The sequence below is a fragment of the Eretmochelys imbricata genome, chromosome 2 (genome assembly GCF_965152235.1).
Source record: "Eretmochelys imbricata isolate rEreImb1 chromosome 2, rEreImb1.hap1, whole genome shotgun sequence".
NCBI lineage: Eukaryota > Metazoa > Chordata > Testudines > Cheloniidae > Eretmochelys > Eretmochelys imbricata.
In genome coordinates, this window is record NC_135573.1 from 232656393 (window position 1) to 232677176 (window position 20784).

General features: G+C 35.1%; 1 protein-coding gene across 3 annotated transcripts in view; it reads right to left on the bottom strand.

The window, feature by feature from the left end:
• The window catches only part of DNAJC1 (DnaJ heat shock protein family (Hsp40) member C1), a 187953-nt gene that overhangs the window by 91920 nt on the left and 75249 nt on the right, over nucleotides 1-20784 (bottom strand). For all 3 annotated transcript variants that reach the window (XR_013345047.1, XM_077809450.1, XM_077809451.1), the window contains exons 2-6: nucleotides 12791-12892; nucleotides 11919-11965; nucleotides 4104-4269; nucleotides 3010-3107; nucleotides 1744-1837 (exon numbers count right to left, since the gene is read on the bottom strand). Coding sequence is in view for 2 of the 3 variants with exons in the window: in XM_077809450.1 (XP_077665576.1) it covers nucleotides 1744-1837; nucleotides 3010-3107; nucleotides 4104-4269; nucleotides 11919-11965; nucleotides 12791-12892 (507 nt within the window). In the remaining variant the exon portion in view is untranslated. The remainder of the gene's footprint in view (nucleotides 1-1743; nucleotides 1838-3009; nucleotides 3108-4103; nucleotides 4270-11918; nucleotides 11966-12790; nucleotides 12893-20784) is intronic.

Genomic DNA, 20784 nt, shown 5'->3' on the forward strand with positions numbered 1-20784 from the left:
TATGATTAATTATGGAGTATCACTGGCCACGTTTGAGAATAGCTTGTTGGATAATAAAGTTACATGATTGAAGAAAAATAATTTGGGCATGCTTAATAGGCATCCAAGATTTTTTTTTAACATAGTCTAATGACACAATACACCATGATTGCTCCTAGAAAAAGGATTAGAGAAATTGTAAATGAAGAAAATAATCAAAATAAGATGGGCTACTGTCCTGTTAACCAATACAGGAAATTGTCAACAAATAGCAGCAGCAATCTGAATTCACTCCTCCCCCAACTCGTTCACCAAAATGAGGAATGAACCTAAAAGTCCAACTGTGACTGGGAAGTGATCATTGTTTTCTTTAAAACAAGAAAATTAACTAAAAACTACTTTAGTACAATAGCAAGACACCACCATTAATTTTTTAAAAAATAAGGAAATACAAGCAGTTAAGATGTCTACAACTAACATTCAAGAGAAGTTATCCTTGAACAAGTCATTAAAAATGGTAATCCTGAGATCCATGTTTATTGTCTCTGACTTCCTTAGTAAGTTTATTCTGCTAACAGATAAAACAATTCGTTGTTTTGCCTTCTTGCTTGTTTAATATGCTACTCCTGTAAAATCAACTGCATGGAAGTGAAACCTAGGTTTTATCTGCATGGAAACAGTTCCAGCAGTGGTGCCTTAGTTAATAATTATGTTAGTGATGTGTAAGCCAAAATCTAACTCAGCTTTCTTCCCCTGATTCATAGCAACTCTACAGTATTAGAGAAACAAATAATAAATAATAATAAATAATAATAATAATAAATAAAAATGCAACCATCTTAAATTTTAATCACTAAAGCAGATATGACCAAAAACGCAGGGCGTAAAAATCTGTTATGCAAGATATTTTTTCTTCTCCATAGACACTTTTCTGACTATGACGACACTAAGTTGGTTATGTTAGATAATTTGTGTACCTTACAATATGCTTTTAACAAATAAATCTATTGTTATATACTTAAAGTAGAAGAAAATACTATAATCAGACAGGCTGAACAAATTTAAGTTCCTATGCTAATGTTAATTTTTGCCTTTCCTGATTTTTCCCCTCCTCCAAAGTACTAACTGTACAACCTTAACCTTCCATTGACAGGTTTTTGCATATGAATGAAATTTTAAAAAACCCTCTCAGTCATTAGAAAAAAATTAGTGGATTAATATGAGGAAAAGGTGGTTATCACTTGCCAGTGAAAAGGGTAAAATTAAAATTACTCCACGTAAAAAAACACCCTCAATTTATTTCCCTGTTTCTTATTAAATTTGATCTAGGTATTAATATACAATATATTACACAAATACTGTTTATTTTATATATATTTAAGCTATAATTAAATGTTACCATTTACAGCTTATTTCCACACACTACTACTTCTCCTAAAATACATATAATTTTCACCCTCCTTTTCTATTTATCTTGAACAGTTCTTAACATCTTGCCTGTTTATAAATCAGAGTGCAGATTAAGGAGAGAACTACAATTAGAATTGTAGGGTATATTACACAAAATATTCATTTTACCAATATATATTCATATTTAGATGAACTTTTAAACAATAGCCTTAAAATAATAATTTATCCATATGAGAAAAGTGCTTCTGAAGACAGAAAAATCATGTGAACAAGCAACACTGTGTGTGATCACAGCATAATGAAATCAGTAAAATAATCCTATAAAAAAAAGTGGGGTGCAAATTGTATTTTTACCTGCAACAGCTGAGGTAACGCTTTTACAGTAAGACAGAACCAAATTCCCAGCTTGCATGGAAGCAAATCACGCCACTGTGGTTTTTCCAACGTTCTACAGCAAAGAAAATGTATTTTAAATATTAAAAGTACATTTTCATTCTTATTACACAATATACCTCTTTACAAAAGTCAGCAAACTCTCCTACAACCTCAAACTAGAAATGTAAAATTCAAAATGCTTATTAATCCATTTTGAAAGTGCATAAACATTAATACAAAATATTCATTATGAATATTGAAGCCATTAAAAAGCATATAACAAACCAAAGAATCAAGACTAGATTTAGACAATGTGCTTCTACTAACTGCTATATTTTTAATCTTCTTTTAACAGGACTTTTCTTCATTTACACAAAATAAATTCTTAAGCCTTAAGTGATCATTTCAGCTAAAAAAGACTAACCATAACCAAAGTGTTCACAAGTGCTGACAACTAGATATGAAGACAGTAGCATAAATAAACCAATACATAAAAATTAATGTCATTTGCAGTTCACTGAAGCATTACTCACTGATGTCATCAGAATAGAAGACAGGCAGGATAGTCTCTGATCTCCATCCTGCATTGATCCAGTTCATGCCCCTGCTGTGTGAACTATTTAAACCCTTTATTTCTTTCTATAAATCAATACAAGAAATGGTGGTATCTTTTGGAGTATACTGGATGTCACTTCCCTATGTTGTTTCTTAACTAAAGAGCAGTGTCAGAATCCTTTACTAATGCTTTTGTTTCGACGTGAACCGAACAATAAGCAAACATTAAAGAACCTCCAAAATTTCAGCAGTTACCAGAGCAATATGTTAAAAGACTCAGTAACGGTGAATTTGTTAGTTTACATTTTTAACCTAATTAAATCTTCAGTGGAAAAGCTTGTAATAAACTTCTTGCAAAAATTCTTTTATAAACCAGAAGCACCCTTCTGCAAATAAACTATACTTTATACATTCTTTGCTTTACAATTACTTTTGATTTTCCACATAACCACATCTCATATTACAAACCCACACCAATGCCTCCCTGAATATTTATAAATAGCAATCATAGTGCACATTGCCAGCCTTGCTACATTCTCATACATTTAAAAGATTATTTTTCGGTGTGGACACACCACATACAAGCATACAGGCTGAGTGTGTAAAATATTTGATCAATTTCTTTAATATCTGAGGTAGAGATTTGAGAAAATTATTTAATTATGAAAATACACTAGTAACTGTTCCCACCTTTCGTTTTTGTCAGCAGCACCAAGTTTTACTTCATCTGTACTCCTACCTCCTGTCTTTTTCTTCTTGTCTCTCTTTTTTTTGCTAAGCAGTTCATCCTTAATGTAGAAAGAATTATGGTTACAATTATCATTAACATGTACTCTATGAATGTTACTGGAACTCTTCTGTGAAGGATAAACATTAGAGTAGCATTTATGCAAATTATCTAGGGTCCTACATGATTAAGTAAAATCATCTATCTTTAACAATAACTGTTGCCATGGCATCCAGTCCTTAAACACACATGAAGTCCAGCTCTGTCAGTCATGTGTATCTCCATAGCAATCAAAGTTTTCTAAGAGGAGAAAGCATTCAACTTGCCTCCTTTTTCATTCATCAACTTTAATAATGTAGCTTGGAAAATAAAAGTAAATAGATGCTAATGGGTGAATACTGTTCAATTTATGATTTTTTAAGAGTATAAACAAAAATTTATTGCTTTCTATGTTACGTTCGCTTGTACCATCAACTTAAAGCTTCCAAAGATATATAGGGGTAGGGAGGGGGGGGGGGGAGGGAAAAATAAATACTAAAAAAATTATTTAGCTTTGACTGCTTATCTAATGAACCAGAGAACATTTATCAGGTTTTATTTTGGAAAAAACCTCCACTAAGAACAGGAAAAGCCAAAGTGAGTATGAATTCTAAAAATCAAGACCAGACACACCCAACACTTGTGAAGACCAAAAGCACGACCATGGAAGGACATGTTTCTGCTTCAACAGATGATAGAGAAAGTGTCTGCTGTCTTTCTTTCCTCTGATAACTAGAAAAAAACCATCTTGTTCACTAATTATCATCAGTGACTGTATAAGATATTAAAATTTTACATGTTACATTCATATAAAAATTATTTCATTTTGACTTTTGAATCTAGAACATATAACTAGTTAATAAAATCTTTGCTACTAATACAACTAACGATTTTAAATACCAGAAAACTAATTTTAATGGTAAAAAAAAAGAGTAAAATCCTTATTATTTGGAAACTTCTGCAAGAATTTCAGATAAACTAATGATTGTAGTGCATTTGATTTATTACCAATACTTACCAGCTGTTTTTCCAGGTAGATTGACCAAACCACAGCATAATGACCCACTGTGAGAATAATGAACAAGAGTAATGCCAGCTCAGCATTGCTCATTTTTCTCACCCGCCTGTAGTAGAATACAGGCTGTCGCCAATCTGGTAGTCCATTGATCAGAATATCATCATACCTACAGTAGCAAATATAACAGGCTTTCATGGAGAGTTTAAAATTAAATAAGCCAACTCACTTCATGTTGAAGACAGAAATTACCACAACACCACAAAATAAAATAAAATAATAATGTAACTTTTTTGGAATACCAGGGGACAGACAGAATTCAGAACGGTATGATGTGGAAATGTTTTCCATCTCTTGCAGAAAAGGTGGTAAACTCTACTATTCCTGCAGCACCCCCATCTGATTCTCTTAAGAAACAGGACTTGCTGTAAAATGGGACATATGTTCTACATGCCTATCAATCAATGGTCAGGTCCCCAGGATGCAAGTGAACAACAAGAGAAATAATGGAAATGTGAGAACCCAAGGAACAAAGTTTCAATTACTTAAGTGTTTTACTAATTAAAAACCTGAATAATGAGGTAAAATATCTGCCTCTTGATTTTCTTTCTGGTGTTATATCAACTTCCACTACAGAATAAAATGCATGTGTAATTTAATAAACCTTCTAGCTAGGTGCACCTCCTAATTAAACTCTTGTTTATGAAGCTAGAAATCAAGGTTCACCGGATCCAGGCAACTTTGTTTATTTCTAAAGAATGCTATTGAAAAGTTAACCTGCTCACATTAAACCGTTCAATTTATTTTAAGGCTATTCACTTTTATTAATGTAACCATGTCCTTACAAAAGTCATTTGAATAAAAAAAAAAGTAAGTTTATTTTTCCACATTTACTCCTTGAAGTACTTTAACATAAATAGTCTTTGCCTGTTAATTTATTTAATGTACTTCAATACTGGCTTTACATAACCATGCAAAAATTAAATTTCAGATACCTAACCAAAAATGTTAAGAGGAAAAACTTAGAGGAAAAAAGCTATAATATAAAACTTGAAATAGTACATTCAAGATACACAACCTGTTAATCTTAAACTGAACACAATTCATTACATATTCTAATCACACCAATTCTAGAATTAAATCTGCACTGAAAGGCCTAATTTGGTGCAACACATTGACCAAAATATTTTAATTAAAAATATTCTGAGTTAGTCGCAGGCCTAATTACAGGAATAGAAATAGGGCCTATATTGTCATGCAGGTCAGTAGAACTCAGTAGTAGGTTTTTCTCAAGTAAATTGACCGATCCAGGAATAATAGCGCAGCTGCTAAACTGCCAGTCTTGACATGTAAATCAATTTAAATGCAACAACTGCAGTAGCTACTTTGATAGTTATTAAATTGATACCTTGGAGATGTACTAAGAAATTTAAAAAAAACAAAGATTTATTGCTGGCAACTTTTTTTTAAGTGGAAAAACACTGGTCTTAAGTGCAAAATATATTTAACTCAAAAAATCTAGAAAATTTGACTTCTGATAAATGACCATTTATTTGTTCAAGGCAAGAGACATTATTAGTAATTTAGTCAGAAAAAGATTTAAAGCACAATATTCTGCTGACTTCTATGGTTACATACTAAAAAAAGATGTATACCATGAAACTGTCTTCATATACATTTTCATAATTTTATAAGATTAATATCCAGAAATGTAAATTCTGATTTTATGATATATTGATTTATTGTGAAGGAAGAAAAAAGTTAAGACTTGAGGCAATAATCTGTGTGTGTGTATATATATATAAAAAACAAAAAACGAAAAAACAAAAACCTACTCAGCACTTAGTTTAGGAAATGACATTTTAAACTTAAACTACTAAAGGATGGAAAACTACATATTTCAAGAGCAAACCAAATAAACACAGCCACTTTACCACTTGTTTAATCTAAAAATCATAATGCATTCTAGTCCTACTGAATAGTTTAGAGTTGAAATACAAGAAAAATAGTTTGCAAGCAAAATGATTCTATTCAATTAAGACAGTGGATAATCTGACTTCAGAAAAAAAGGTTGCTAAAAAATGTTATGTTTGCATGTGCTATTAATTTAAAGCTCTCAAAGACACATGGGGTGAAGGGAAAAGGATAAGTCTTTTTGTACATTACTATTAATTTACTAAATATTTTTCTTTCTGAAACAGTGGGACAAGTTAATTACTAAACTTAAGTTATGTGCTAGAGGGGAAAAACAAATAAGTTATGATAAAATAATGCTGCTAAATATTCGTTTTCCAGTATCGTTATGAATATCAACAATGCAGTCTTATCTTCACAATATATAAATCCTATTTAACGCAAACCAAATTTAAGACAGCAGAATTTCATGCGTTAAACACTCTAAACAATACACAGTATTTACTTGGCTATGTCTAGTGTTCTGAACAACAGTCTCCGAGGATTATGTCTTAGAATCAATGCTCTATTGATTTTACTATCAATGAACATTATGGCTCACACGACTGGCCATTTTAAAGGAAGATAGCTTCTATTATAACCCACTTTTTAGAATATATACTGTTGAAAGATAAATCACTGCTTTCTATAGTAATTAAGCACTGCATTTGAAAAATAAAGCTATCATGATGATTTTTAGGGTTACAAGTGAACAGTGATCCCAGAGTTACTCAAAAGCCGCCTATAATTTGTAATTTTGTTTTCCACATTTAAGACATCGTTTCATTAAGAAGCATACACATTACTCAGTACTTATTTGCAAAAAAAATAAAACAGCAGTTATGAAGGATAGTCATTCAAAGCATGTGCAGCATATTCAAAATTGTATTACAAAGCATTCTTCCTTTATCAACCTATTTTAAATTACTACTTCTTACCTCTCCTTCCCACAAAATTTCATTTGATCTATCTGTACTATTTTTTTCCTCTCCTCAGATGTATGCAAGTACACATAATGCAACTTGTATATGACATATGAGAGTGCCCAGTTGTTTTGTGTGCTTTGAAATAATCAGCAATTAATAGTGGGAAATAAATAATACCAGGAAGTAACTGAATCACAGCACAAGAGAGTAACCTCATAATGAAAATAAAACTTATTAAAAATATTAATTTAAAATTTAGTACCACCATTAAGAAACAGGTGTGAAAGTGTAATAATTTCACCTACCTATAATGATTCATGTTGTTTTTAGAACTCTCTAGAATTTACAGTAGTGCAAGAAAATCAATTAATTTTGGTAGCTAATTTCAACATTACAGTATAATTATTTTACAATCATATAAAATGTTTACCATTTTTTTAAAGCCCAGGAAACTTCACGTTTCACACATTACTTCAGAGATCTGGTATAGCTTACAAAAAGGACAATAAAACAAGTCTGAAGTAATGAAATCTTATAATTTAAAATCTAAATCTTAGAAAAAGCACCACTGAAGTTTTTTCCCCCCCATAAACTATCAAAGGCAACATGTAACGCAAATATGGTCAAGAACACTTTATATTTTCCATATGCTATGTGTAAGTCAGTCAATTACACAAAAAAGTGCTAAGGTATAGTGTTAGAAGGATGCTTATTTTGATTCAGACACTAATGCTTGCTGTAATGAAAATCACAATGTTACAGAAAGTGGGGTGTATACACCAAAAGCTAGTTAAAAACATTAAGGTTTAAATGTATTGTTAAGACATTTGCTTAGATGTAGTGAATGGAAAAGTCTGTTCAAAATTACACATTCGCTTTACAAATTAAAACCAAAGTAATGACTATTAGCAAGTTTAGCTTGTAATTTTACCCAATAAAAATCTTACTGGGTGAAATTCACTCCAGCACAGAAAGCCTATGCAAAATCCTATCTAGCACATAACACTTATATGTGGATTAATTTACATCAAGGGCTCTGTGAACTATACTACTGTATATACAGCACGTATATAAAGTAAATAATATTTTATTGCACATTACACGCACATTTAAATTACTATTAAAATCAAAAAAGGAAAATATGAAGTGTTAATATGCTAAAGTAGTACATTCTACTGGCAAGAGTGAACCTTTCTGAAAAAGAAACAGGGTTTTTATTTATTGTTCTTATAAAAAATTACCATCATTACAAAACCTAAACTTAATTTCCCCAATACTAATTTCTCCCTACTGTTATTCACACCTTCTTGTCAACTGTCTGTAATGGACCACTCTCTTACCACTTCAAAAGTTATTTTTCCTCCCTTGCTATCCTGCTGTTAATTGATTTATCTCATTAGACTGACCTCACACTTGGTAAAGCAATCCCCATCCTTTCATGTATTTATACCTGCTCCTGTATTTTCACTCCATACACCGGATGAAGTGGGTTCTAGCCCACAAAAGCTTATGCTCAAATAAATCTGTTAGTCTCAAAAAGTGCCACAAGGACTCCTTGTTTTTACTACTAAATCTTAATACTGGAAGGCACGTTTATTCTCCAAAATGAAAAAGAATAAAAATATAAATTATGCCTAACTTCATGTGTTAAAGTAAAATAATTTATTTTTAATCTGCTAAATGGAGTTACTCCACTTATTTGGTCTGTGAAGTGTAACTATTGTTTCTGTATACACACAATCATTGTCCCAGACATGCAGGAAGACAGACAAGATGCAAGGGGTGAGGTTTAATTAGGCTGCAACTTCATTAACTTAACTCATCTGGGAACTACCTGGCAGTAACTCATACAGTGCAGGTCATCATTGCTTCTTCAATTTTTTCGACCTGTTTGAGGGCTGCCATCAGCCCTCACCAATACTTGGTCCTAGCCCATTGCTGGGACCTGACCACCTTCCCCTTCCATGTGGCTTAAAGGGCTGTGGAAAGGGGGTTGGTCTCACTGTACCAGACATTAGAAACCCCAAACCCATTCCCCAGCCACTTTAGGGGATACCATCCCCCTAACATGCACTACTGCTTTCGGTTTATCAGTGAACCAGACTTCCTATGGAACAAGTACCAGCACCGGACACCTGTCACCTGCTAAATTCTGACAGGCCAACAGGTACAGTTCAAGCTATCTGACCAGGTCCTGAGTTGCAGTGGGGAAGCAAAAAAAATCCACAGATTGCCAGCCAATCTGATGACATTGAGGGAAAAATTCCTTTCCAGCCCCCCAAAAGGCAACTAGTGTAATGCCCACAGAAGATCAAAAAAACCACCACCACCACCACCTCCTACGCTAATCGTAGGGCTAGGTCGGGGGAGTTGCTAAGAGAAAGGGATCAGCTGGAGTGACACTACTTATATACTCTCTCCCAGGTACACAAGGGACAATGGCTTACCTGAGCACCACTGGTCAGCTCACAAGCTCATGAAATGCCTTCCCCAAACCATCAAAGGACTAGGAAGACTCTTAGAGGGGCCATTATCCCTTTTCCCCCACACTGCTCCAGACCTTTAAGATTGCAGGGGGAACATGTGTTATCTGGCCTCAGGCATGTCCCTTTAGAGGACTGATTCACAGCATGATTAGTTGAGACTTGCATCAAGGAAAAGCTAGGTTTCAGAGTAACAGCCGTATTAGTCTGTATTCGCAAAAAGAAAAGGAGTACTTGTGGCACCTTAGAGACTAACCAATTTATTTGAGCATGAGCTTTCGTGAGCTACAGCTCACTTCATCAGATGCATACCGTGGAAACTGCAGCAGACTTTATATATACACAGAGAATATGAAACAATACCTCCTCCCACCCCACTGTCCTGCTGGTAATAGCTTATCTAAAGTAATCATCAGGATGATTACTTTAGATAAGCTATTACCAGCAGGACAGTGGGTGGGAGGAGGTATTGTTTCATATTCTCTGTGTATATATAAAGTCTGCTGCAGTTTCCACGGTATGCATCTGATGAAGTGAGCTGTAGCTCACGAAAGCTCATGCTCAAATAAATTGGTTAGTCTCTAAGGTGCCACAAGTACTCCTTTTCTTTTTAAGGAAAAGCTAGTTACCTATGAGTTGGTTGTGTCTTCAGGGGTATGAATACTGCCTTTACTTACATATGTATCTGTCAGTTCAGTTTTTCAACTCAGTCCCCAATCCAAATGCTAAAGAATTCTTGAGGAACAGATTGGACAACTGGATCTTACACTGCAGATTGCATACCATTTCTAGAAATCTCTTTTCAGGTGAATATCACCCTTTCTCCTACAGAATGGCTAGTCATTCATACACACATGCTCTAGTCTAGGAGACAAAAATATCAGGAAGGCCACGTCTATATGAGAAAATTGTTCGTAATGCATCAACTTAAGCTAAACTGATACAAAGCTCCCTTAAAATGAAATAAAAATTTCACATGAAGGTGCTGCACCAATTTCATTATATCAATTTCTAAAACGGTTTAGATAAATAGGTACAATTTTCTCAGGTAGACAGGCCTAAGTACATAATAGTTACAAGCTACTGAATCACAATTACAAGTAAAGCAAGATCATGGTATAGAAGACGTGGAGAAATTCCTAAGGAACTCCAAAGGCAAATCTTATGATAAACTCCCTCAACATTAAACTATGATGAAATAGAAAATACATTTAAATGATGTTACCTATAAAGCAAGAAGACATAAAATTTCAGGCTAATTCATACTTTTGGAACCATTTTAAAATAGCTACTGACCCACCCCTTCTCTCCCCCCTTCCACCCAGGCCCCCCCTCCCCAGCCCACCCATTGTTAAACTTCCTAACTTTCCTTGATCTATGACTCCAAGTTGAAACTCCACAGAGGGAGGCAGAGTAGAAAACATACACAATCTAAAAAACTCCCTTAAACACATTTTCATGACTTGTTCAAAATAGAGGATTACCAGACAGAAGATAATCTCTGCTATGAGACATGGATTCCTGCCAAGATTTCTACAAAGCCAAAAGCCTTCAAGAGAAGGTCCTGAGAATCCCTGTTTAGAGAGCTGTAAACCTAAAGATACTTTACTAGAACTCCTGTGCTGGGAGCATGACTCTTTCTTTTGCCAAGTAAACCTGAAAATCATTAGTTCAAGTGGATATCCTAAACCAGATTATATGTACAGGCACATTACAGTCCTCTGGAAAGCAGTCCAAACACAAGCTAATGTCCATTAAGGCTATCTTTCAGGTACTCTTGGAACACCACTTAAGCCTCTGGGGCACTAGTCAAATATTTAAATTATACACCAGGGCAACTATCTACCACTTAAAAAAAACCCTAGGCTTATCCAGACACTAATATAATTATATGTTTGCAGTATCCTAAATTATATGCTTTTTAAAAGAAAAATATCAAAATACACGAAGCTAGAAACATTCAGGAACAGAGTACCTAATCATGTTATGGTTCCTTCTCACTACATAAGAACTAACAGGTGGGCAAAGTGGGTTATAATTCTCAACTCACATGCCTAAAATTGTAACTCACCAATTTATGGCTCTCTCCTCATGTGGACATGATCCAGAAATAAAGAACTACAAATACTAATCTTTTAGAGATTGTTCTAACAGAGAAAATTTCACTCCAGATACAAACTGTTTTAAAAAATGTTAAGAATCAAAGGAAGTAATCAGCTTATCTCACTGAAACATGTGTCATATACCTATATGCATTCTATTTACTTTAAATAGTAGCTAAATAAAAATTATGCCCCCACATTGTGCAAAGACTTACATATGTGCTTAACTATATTCAGTGTGAGTCAGTGAAGACAATAGGATTACTCAGAATGCATAAAGTTAAGCATGTGCATAAATTTTGTAGGATTAGCACCCATGAGAGGTTTATTTAAAAATATGCAAAGTGTACTCACCTCTTCCTTCTCTCTTCATCCTTTAAAACCTCATAGATAGCCACCAACTAAAATAAAAGCATTGCTTTTATTAAGAAAATGACTATGAAAAGGAAACAGTGAAAACACCATGCACAAAGCAATCAAATCTTAAAAACAGATTTTTTTTCCTCTCTAATATTTCAATCTGAGGTGATATTTGTCTCAAATATAGGTAAAAAATTTCCATCAGGAATGTGATTTTTAAGTTAATAGTGTCCCTTCAATAGGTCCAAAGGTACTCCAATTATAACACCACACAGCAAGTAGCCTTCGTTTTGTGAAGTACATTGAACTGGTAAAGCTGAACTATGACAGACATACCCTATTGCTCTGTTAAATGTCAAGACTCAGAAGGGAAAATGATCAAGACTTAAGATAATTTTACTGATATCTACATTAAATGACATATAATGAAGATGGATGAGAAGATCTTTTTCCCAACTTCTATTAAAAGGCAAAGTGTACACTTACAAACAGACTTTCCCTTTTAATAGAAGTTTGTATGTATGCTTTTATGCAGAGGAAAAAGAATAAAACATTTGTTTTCCAGTTAACAGGAATACAGCTAAATATTTTAAAATACTTGTAAATCAAATGTATTCAGATACTTGAAAACTAATCTGAGTTACTGAACTAGCTGCAGAACATTTTATATGACATTTGTCCAACACTAAATCCAACTAATACAGGAATAATTTTGCCCTGGTTGAAAATGACAAATAATTACAAAATTTTACTTTGCTATCAAAACTGTATTTATTCTTGACGTTAGTAAGTAAAGTTATGTTATAAAAATTCTGATCTTATTCCCCCAACCCCCCAAAAAGTATATTATAGCTTGTGTCACTTACTTGTCTAAACTGGGTTTCTGCATTTTCATCTTTGTTCTTGTCTGGGTGTAAAGTTAGTGAAAGCTTGCGATATGCTTTCCTAATCTCTGCAGATGAAGCATCCTGCAAAAACACAAAGCAAACTTTGTCAGAAACAAATTCCCAGAACCTTGTTAAGATCTGAGAAGACAGCCAACCAAATGCAGGACCTGAGGCAATGTAATTTGAGCAATCAGTCTAACAACCAAGCTATGCAGCTAGACTGACCGACATGACTGAACAATCATTCACTCTAATTCATCTCTCGTCTTAACTTCTTTCATTACCATACATTCATTACAAGTTAGTATTTGCCAAAACTTTCAAACACTTGCTTTCTTAAAATTAACCAGTAAAACTTCTGCACTAATTTAGAGCTCAAAAAGACAAATTAAAAATTAATACATCTGTGTATCTTCAAGGAAGTCGTCATTCTTTCACAAGCTAAATTTCTAAATCTCAAGCCTTGACATATGTTTCTCCCTTAATATTATTTACCCTAATTCTCTACATATAGGATTTTCATGCAAATTCAATTTCAGTATGTCTAAAGAAATGTATTTTCTGAAGTAGGTTCAGCTTGTTTTTAATTTGAAACTACCATGACTCTACTGGTATATAGTTGTAATATAAGATAAGAAATCTTTTGGTTTTTACTTCTCACATTTGTGAATGATGGACTATAAAACAAAATATCAAATTAATTGCACATATACAATCATTTACTGTGTAACTACTTAAATATAACTAAGTTACTAGGATGATACAGATCACCCAGAGCAGAGGGATTTTATGAGGTTATATCTATTGCTTACTAAAAAATGCACATCAAAGTTATCATGCATGCTATAAACCAGGAATTTGTATTTAATGGAAAACATCACCAAGGCAATCTATCAGGATGGAGTATGAATGCTCAAATCTAAAGACTACAACCTAAACAGACCAAGACGTCTCTATTGTCAAAACATGCTGAGGTAAAATAAAAGTCTCATGAAATTTCAAATTTCTTGTTTTAGGATTTATTCTCTAAGATATATTTTAAGACGACTATCAGAGACTGAGTAAAAAACAAACAGATCCCTATAACCGAACAGCTGTTAGAGGAACAAAACTGAAATAAGACAATTAAAGCAACACTGTAATTAGTCTGTCAAATTTCCATTACAAACCATTGTTTTCATTACAAATTTTTCAGGTTTATAGCACCAAACTATAACTCTGTTTAAAAGTTTTAGCTCAAGAGTGAACAGATTTGTAATATATAGAGAGAGTCTTGTGTGTGTAGGAGGTAAGCGGTTTGAGAGGTAGTTTAATTATGGAATGGTAATTTTATTTTAAGATACAATTTTGTTATCCTATAACTCAAACAGATCTCTGCAGGCTATTCTCCTGTCAATAGTAATTGTTTAGAGTCAGGACCATTTAGAGGAAATTTAAAAGTTTTGTTTGTTTGTTTGTTTTTTTAAAGAAAACACCTCCTTGTATACGCACAACATTTTATTGTATTTTCAGCTAATACTTCTAAAGGTGCACAGCCAAAAGCAGAATTCTATTTGATGACTGATGGCTTGCTTCAACCCCCACCGAAGACAGTGGAAGTTTTTCCATACAGTCATGTTTTAAAGTTTTTTTTCTTTTTGAGAGTGAAGAATGGAGGGAAGAGGAACTGTGACTAAATGTTAGCATTCCAAATAATTTTTCTGTGTGCAATGTAATGTAAGTTTTCCACCTGGAAATTTAATAGAGGTATATAAGAAACTGCGAAAAGAAAATGTGCAACAAAAAGATACTTTTGAAAAATCAGGGACTTGGACAGTGACAAGATCAAAGGAATAGTACCTCCAGATTGTAAAGCCTGCAGTTTACCCTGATCCCCTTTTCCTCCCATCTTAATCTACTGTTGTACTTCATCTGTATCAAGATTTGCATTTAATTTTATTGGTGACCCTTAACTGAGTGTTGCTTCTCTAAGGGTCTGACAAGAACATTTTAAGGAGTTGTTGGAAGAATATTGTCAGAGTCAACTCCTTCAGATCTAGAAGCAGACTAACAAAGGAATTTGTAGGATTTTTTTTTTTTTTTGGTGGGTTGGACGGAAAATCTACAATGAACTACCCTGCTCCCAAAATAAAGCCTCTTATTTGTGTAAGATTTTAAAATGTAAGGGTTGTTCTCGCTCATGTTACAGTAGTATGTTTTGAGAGCTCTCGAGTTAGATCTCTTCTATTCCCATAATTTCGGTTTCTTAGAATTAAACAGCAGAGAAAGGAAAGAGTGATTAGAAACAGTAAAGCAAATTTATTCTTAAATCTAAGTAAAACTGTGGAGTAATATAAATACAAAATTAAGTATGAAATAGAAGTTAACTTATTTACACACAACACATACTATGGTAGGTACAGGAAGTAATTTACAGACTATTTTATTTACCACCACCCATTGCTACAGTTAGAACCTCATCAACAGACTGGGCTTGTTCTCACTACAAAATGTTACTGTATTTGAATATTGTTGAAGAGAATCAAGTTAGCAGATACGATGCTGATCATGGCTTTGCACTCAGTAAAACTAGGACAAATTGTGTTCAGCATGTCAGCTAATCATGATTAAACCCTCAAATTGAGGGGGGGGAAGGCAATGGGGGGCGGGGAGTAGATCAGCGATAAACCACATTCAACATCATGCCTTGTTTAGCTGACAAGAATGAACACAATTTGTCCTGGTCTATACTAATCTGAAAGTAACCATCAGTACGTCAGGTAACTCAATTCGTACAAACAAGGTTTTTAAATACAATGAAATTATGTAGCTCCTTGAGACTTTGTTCGCTAAAAAGACAGCCTTTAGGTAATGTTGGGCACCTTGAGAAAAGTCTCTAGATCTTTTTAGGGTCTGTCTTCAATGGTCTGCTGTAGCTCACGAAAGATTATGCTCAAATAAATTTGTTAGTCTCTAAGGTGCCACAAGTACTCCCTTTCTTTTTATTGATTACTAAGGCATGAGCCTTCTCTGCTATAGCACATGTTGGGTCTTCATCCTCAGTCTTCATCCATGTAATGACTCAACAAACTGTTCTGAAACAATTACAGACAGCCATCTGCCTTGCCACAGTACCCAAAAGTCCTGTTTGGTTTTGGTTAAGCATCCCACGTAAATGCAATTCTAGGCAATGTACTGAACTGTGGGAGCAGGAGCAAACTATTATACTTCTGTAATCAGACCCCAACAGCATCTTTACCGGCTGCTTTAATAGCCTTTTATTTAACAGGTCCACTTACTGCTAGCTGCCTCTCAGTCTCGCCTCCTGCAATGAGGCTCCAGTGGAATCTGAGGAACAGTCAGCACTAAGAGTGTGCTCTATGCAGACAAAAGAAATAAGTAGAGGTGGGTCCCAGGACAGCCATTTGACGATAGAAGGAAGACAGGGCAACCACATTTTCAAGAACTTTTTTTTTTTTTTTGGTGGCTCTGGGGACTTCAAGGAGGGCTTCATTCACATTTTAGTGAAAACTGGATTCTCTCTCTTGCTTTTAAGAAAACAATTACAATTACCTAAAATGCACATGTCCAATAGTAGAGGGGCCTGTTAGTACTCCAGGCCAGTGGTTCTCAACCAGGGGCACGCAGAGGTCTTCTAGGGGGTACTCAATTAATCTAGATCAGTGTTTCTCAACCTGAGGTTTGTGATCCCCAGGAGGTTTGCGGATGGGTTTATGGGGCTCGCAAGTGCAGAGCCAACTTTAGAGGGAGCAAGCAGGGCAACTGCCTGGGGCCCCATTTCACGGGGCGCCTTGGGAAGCTAAGTTACATGCTTCAAGTCCATGCGGTGGGGCGCAGGCTTCAGCCTGCCACCTGGGGCTCCGGCTTCCAACAAGACTCAAGTGAAAAACAGGCTCAAGTATTACACTGAAATATAAGTACAATATTTATATTTTAATAGACTTATTTTATAATTATATGGTTATAATGAGAAAGCAAGCACTTTTTCAGTAATAGTGTGCTGTGACACTTTTGTATTTTTAGGTCTGATTTTGTAAGCAAGTGAGATTAAACTTGGTGTACGCAAAACAAATCAGACCCCTGAAAGGGTACAGTTGTCTGGAAAGGTTGAGAACCCCTGCCCCAGACACTCAATTTATTAGAGTTGTCCCTGGCACTCTGTTTCATGTTGGCAACTATGCTTTGTCGCTGACTGAACCAGTGTAGTCTGCCATGTTGCCTTCCTCATGTGGGTATGAAGTTACCAGCATAGCACCAGCTCAGACAGTCCTCCTAAATTCAAGTGACTAGTAATCCTGTAATGAAGCACCTCATGCTTCAGAGCAAACACTGTACTAGGATACTTCCAGCATCAGGCATCCCATGGAGCATAACTGGTTGCAGCAAGAGAAAGCCTTACTAGTATAGAATTTCAAGTATAAAAGTCCAAATTCTTATCTCAATTAGCTAAAACATACACCTTACTGCCAGCATCCACTTCTGTGAGACAGCTAAAATCTCATGCTAGTTTTCTTAGTCTTTGTGCTAATGAAATCCAGCACGCTGGGAGCTAGGCTGATATGGTGAGCCTCATCAAGTTCTGGGTTGACAAATCAATTCTGGGCTCCGCTATAATCTTGGATACCAGTGAAGCATGCTCGCACATGATTTTTCAAGCACTTTAAAATTTCACCTATTGGAACAGAAAGTCAAAGACCTTGAAGAGTTCTATGTCCAAGTTTCATATTTGAGTTGTTCGTGTTGTACTCCCGTCTCAAATAAAATTATACCCTACCACTAGATTATTTAAATTGCTGCAGAAATTCTTCTTACACTTTTTTTTTTTTTTTTTAAGTATTGATTTGGGAAAAGACCAAGCACTGAAAATCTCAGTTCAAAAAATGAACATTTTATAATGGGAAGATGTGAAAATGGCAATGAGGGTGGTTTGTAACAGAAATATTTTCTTTTTAAAGTTCAAGAGTTTTCAGTTTTGCAAAGTGAAAACTAATGTTTCAATTAATTCTACTAATAAGCCAGCAAACAAAGTACCTAATGCTTTAAAAGTAAATAAATAATTTTTTGAAAAAAAACCAAGAAACAAAAAACCCTTCTTTGCCCATCTCTTCAATTTATGACATATTGACCTGTTCACCTGATGCAAGAGTACACTGAAACTTTCTAGCAACAGTCACCCTACCTAAAATTTCAAGAGTAACAGACATGAGCTGTAGCTCACGAAAGCTCATGCTCAAATAAATTGGTTAGTCTCTAAGGTGCCACAAGTACTCCTTTTCTTTTTGCGAATACAGACTAACACGGCTGTTACTCTGAAACCAGACATCTATTTGTAAATGTTTCTAATCTCTCAGGTTTCAGAGTAACAGCTGTGTTAGTCTGTATTCGCAAAAAGAAAAGGAGTACTTGTGGCACCTTAGAGACTAACCAATTTGAGTATAAGCTTTCGTGAGCTACAGCTCACTTCATCGGATGCATCCGATGAAGTGAGCTGTAGCTCACGAAAGCTTATGCTCTAATATCTCAGTGTTCCTATCTGCAATAGACTAGAAAACATACGGGAAATTCTTCCTTATTTTGAAAAGGCCTGAAAACTGTAAATGACAAGAATCCTCTGGGGGTTAGAACTCAAAATATAGGTCACAGGGTATGTCTACACTGCAATTAGCCACCCGCAGCTGGCCCGTGCCAGCTGACTTAGGCTTGTGGAGCTCCAGCTGCGTGGCTGTTGCAGTGTAGACATTCCAGCTCAGGCTGCCACTCGAGCTACGAGACCCTCCCACCTCACAGGATCTTAAAGCCTGGGCTCCAACCCAAGCCTGGCTGTCTACACAGCAATTAATCAGCCCCAGAGCCTGAGTCCCAGGCGACTGAGTCAGCTTGCATGGGCCAGCTGCGGGTTTTTAATTGCAGAGTAGACATACCCAAAATGTCTGCATCCATACTTCGAGACAGGAAACAAATGTGGGGTACTAGGAGATTGATTCCATAGCAGGTTTCATACCCCCTAATGGATGACTGATCAAGAGTTTAAACAAAAGTAATACAGAAAACAAGAAAGCCAGAACTGCCTTTAATTTGTTCTATATTTGAAAACCAGCCTCATAAGGTTTATTCTAATCTTAAGATGTATGAGATATTTAAGCAAGATCTGAGCCTTCTCGTACACCAGAAGTAAAACCTGTTATTTCAGTTCTTAATATTATGGACATTGCTACTTATACAGGTTAACATTAAATATATTGTAAGCTAGTGGCAATGCCCACTCACCATACGTATAAATTGACAGGTTCTTATTCACTTAAATTCTAACTAAGATTACACTGATGTTATGTTTCCTTTTTGTTGTGTTCTTGAATTACACCAAAGACACTTTCCATCTGGCCCTTATAAACCCATGCTCTGGAAAAACTAGCATTCTCTGCCAGTTTATAATTTGGGGGAGCAAAGCATAAAGGAAAAATTCTTATGCTAAAAAGTATTTACTAAAACAGAAAGTGATCAAAGCTATAATTAAAAACATTTAGCACAATGCTCAGTTATCAGCCATATTGCTGGAAAAAGTGGGCAGAAGTTGAGGATAACTAATTGGTTTAAGAACTATTTTGTTATACATTTAGCCTTCAGATAAAACAATCATGGGTCTAAAATTCAAAGGCTTCAGCACAGACTCCTATGTGTCTGGACAATGCACTTGCAAACATTCACTTGGGACCTTTTCAACCACGAACATTTGTGCATTTAACTGATGGGGTTTCCAAGTGTATATTAAATGACATATGAGTAGGACACTTGAATATCTGTAAGAATGTGGGATCTTGCCACCCAGTGGAATCCACAGACCTGAGTTAGGTGCCTAGGCTCACTATACAATGGATGGGGAGAGAGAGGCGCATAAGAGTGGGATCCACAAAAGTCAGCATTCTAAGCAGGGAGCTGCCTAAACTAGCCATTAGGAAATGCTGAGGAGAGGGGTAGGCTTAGGTGTGAGATAGACGTGTGGGTGCCAAGACTGAGGCAGCTGTACGCCAGCTCAGTGGCAGAAAATTAGGGGACTTTAACAGTATACATTTAGACACCTACAGGGTTAAGTGGAAGCTAAGAAAGGTTTTGAGGATCTCAAATGTTGGAATAATGGAGCTTGAAGTGGCATTTAGACATCTAATTCCTTTTGCAGATCTAGCCTTATCTAATTGTTCAAGCCCCACACCATTTCTTCAAGTTACTGTACATTGAGCACACACTTTGGGATCTCATCTTTAGAGATTTTACTAATAAAGTTTACTCTAACAAGAATTGCTAAAACTATACTGTACAACATCACCTCATTTCCAGCAAGTCTACTTAACATAGCTATGATTACTAATTAAGATTAAAAAAAAGCCTACTATAGTCCCAAAACTATTCTTGGTGAAAGCAATACAGATCAGATATTACCACAGGCACTCTGATTAGGTCACAAGAAAAAAAAAAAAATCAATATCTACACAGTTTGCAGTTACCAGTATATAAAATTCAAATCCTAAATTGTTCCCTTGGCAGTATTGCAGTTATACAATAAGGCTCGGTTGCCTACTACAATTTAGCAACTGCTTCTAAAAGACAAAATTGTTCAATTAATCTCAGGTTTTAAATACGACTGCTAAAATCCACAAACAGATGGCATTACAATCATTAGTAACCGGAATGCAGCATAGTCTAGAGAAACAAATGCGTTGTTGGATGTCAGACAGTCTTGAGTTCCAATCGAGGCTGCTATTGATTTGCTGTTTGTCTGCACTACTTACCACTCTGTAAAAAGGGTATAATATTGGCATACCTATTTCACTGCACTACCAAGAGAATAAACTTGTTACTGCTTGTATAGTACTTGCAATAAATAAAAGATTAAACATTATGGTTAAGATTATTAGAGTTTTTTTAAACCTAGTAACAAACTACCAATCAGTTTTGTATAAAATATAACTACTAACAAT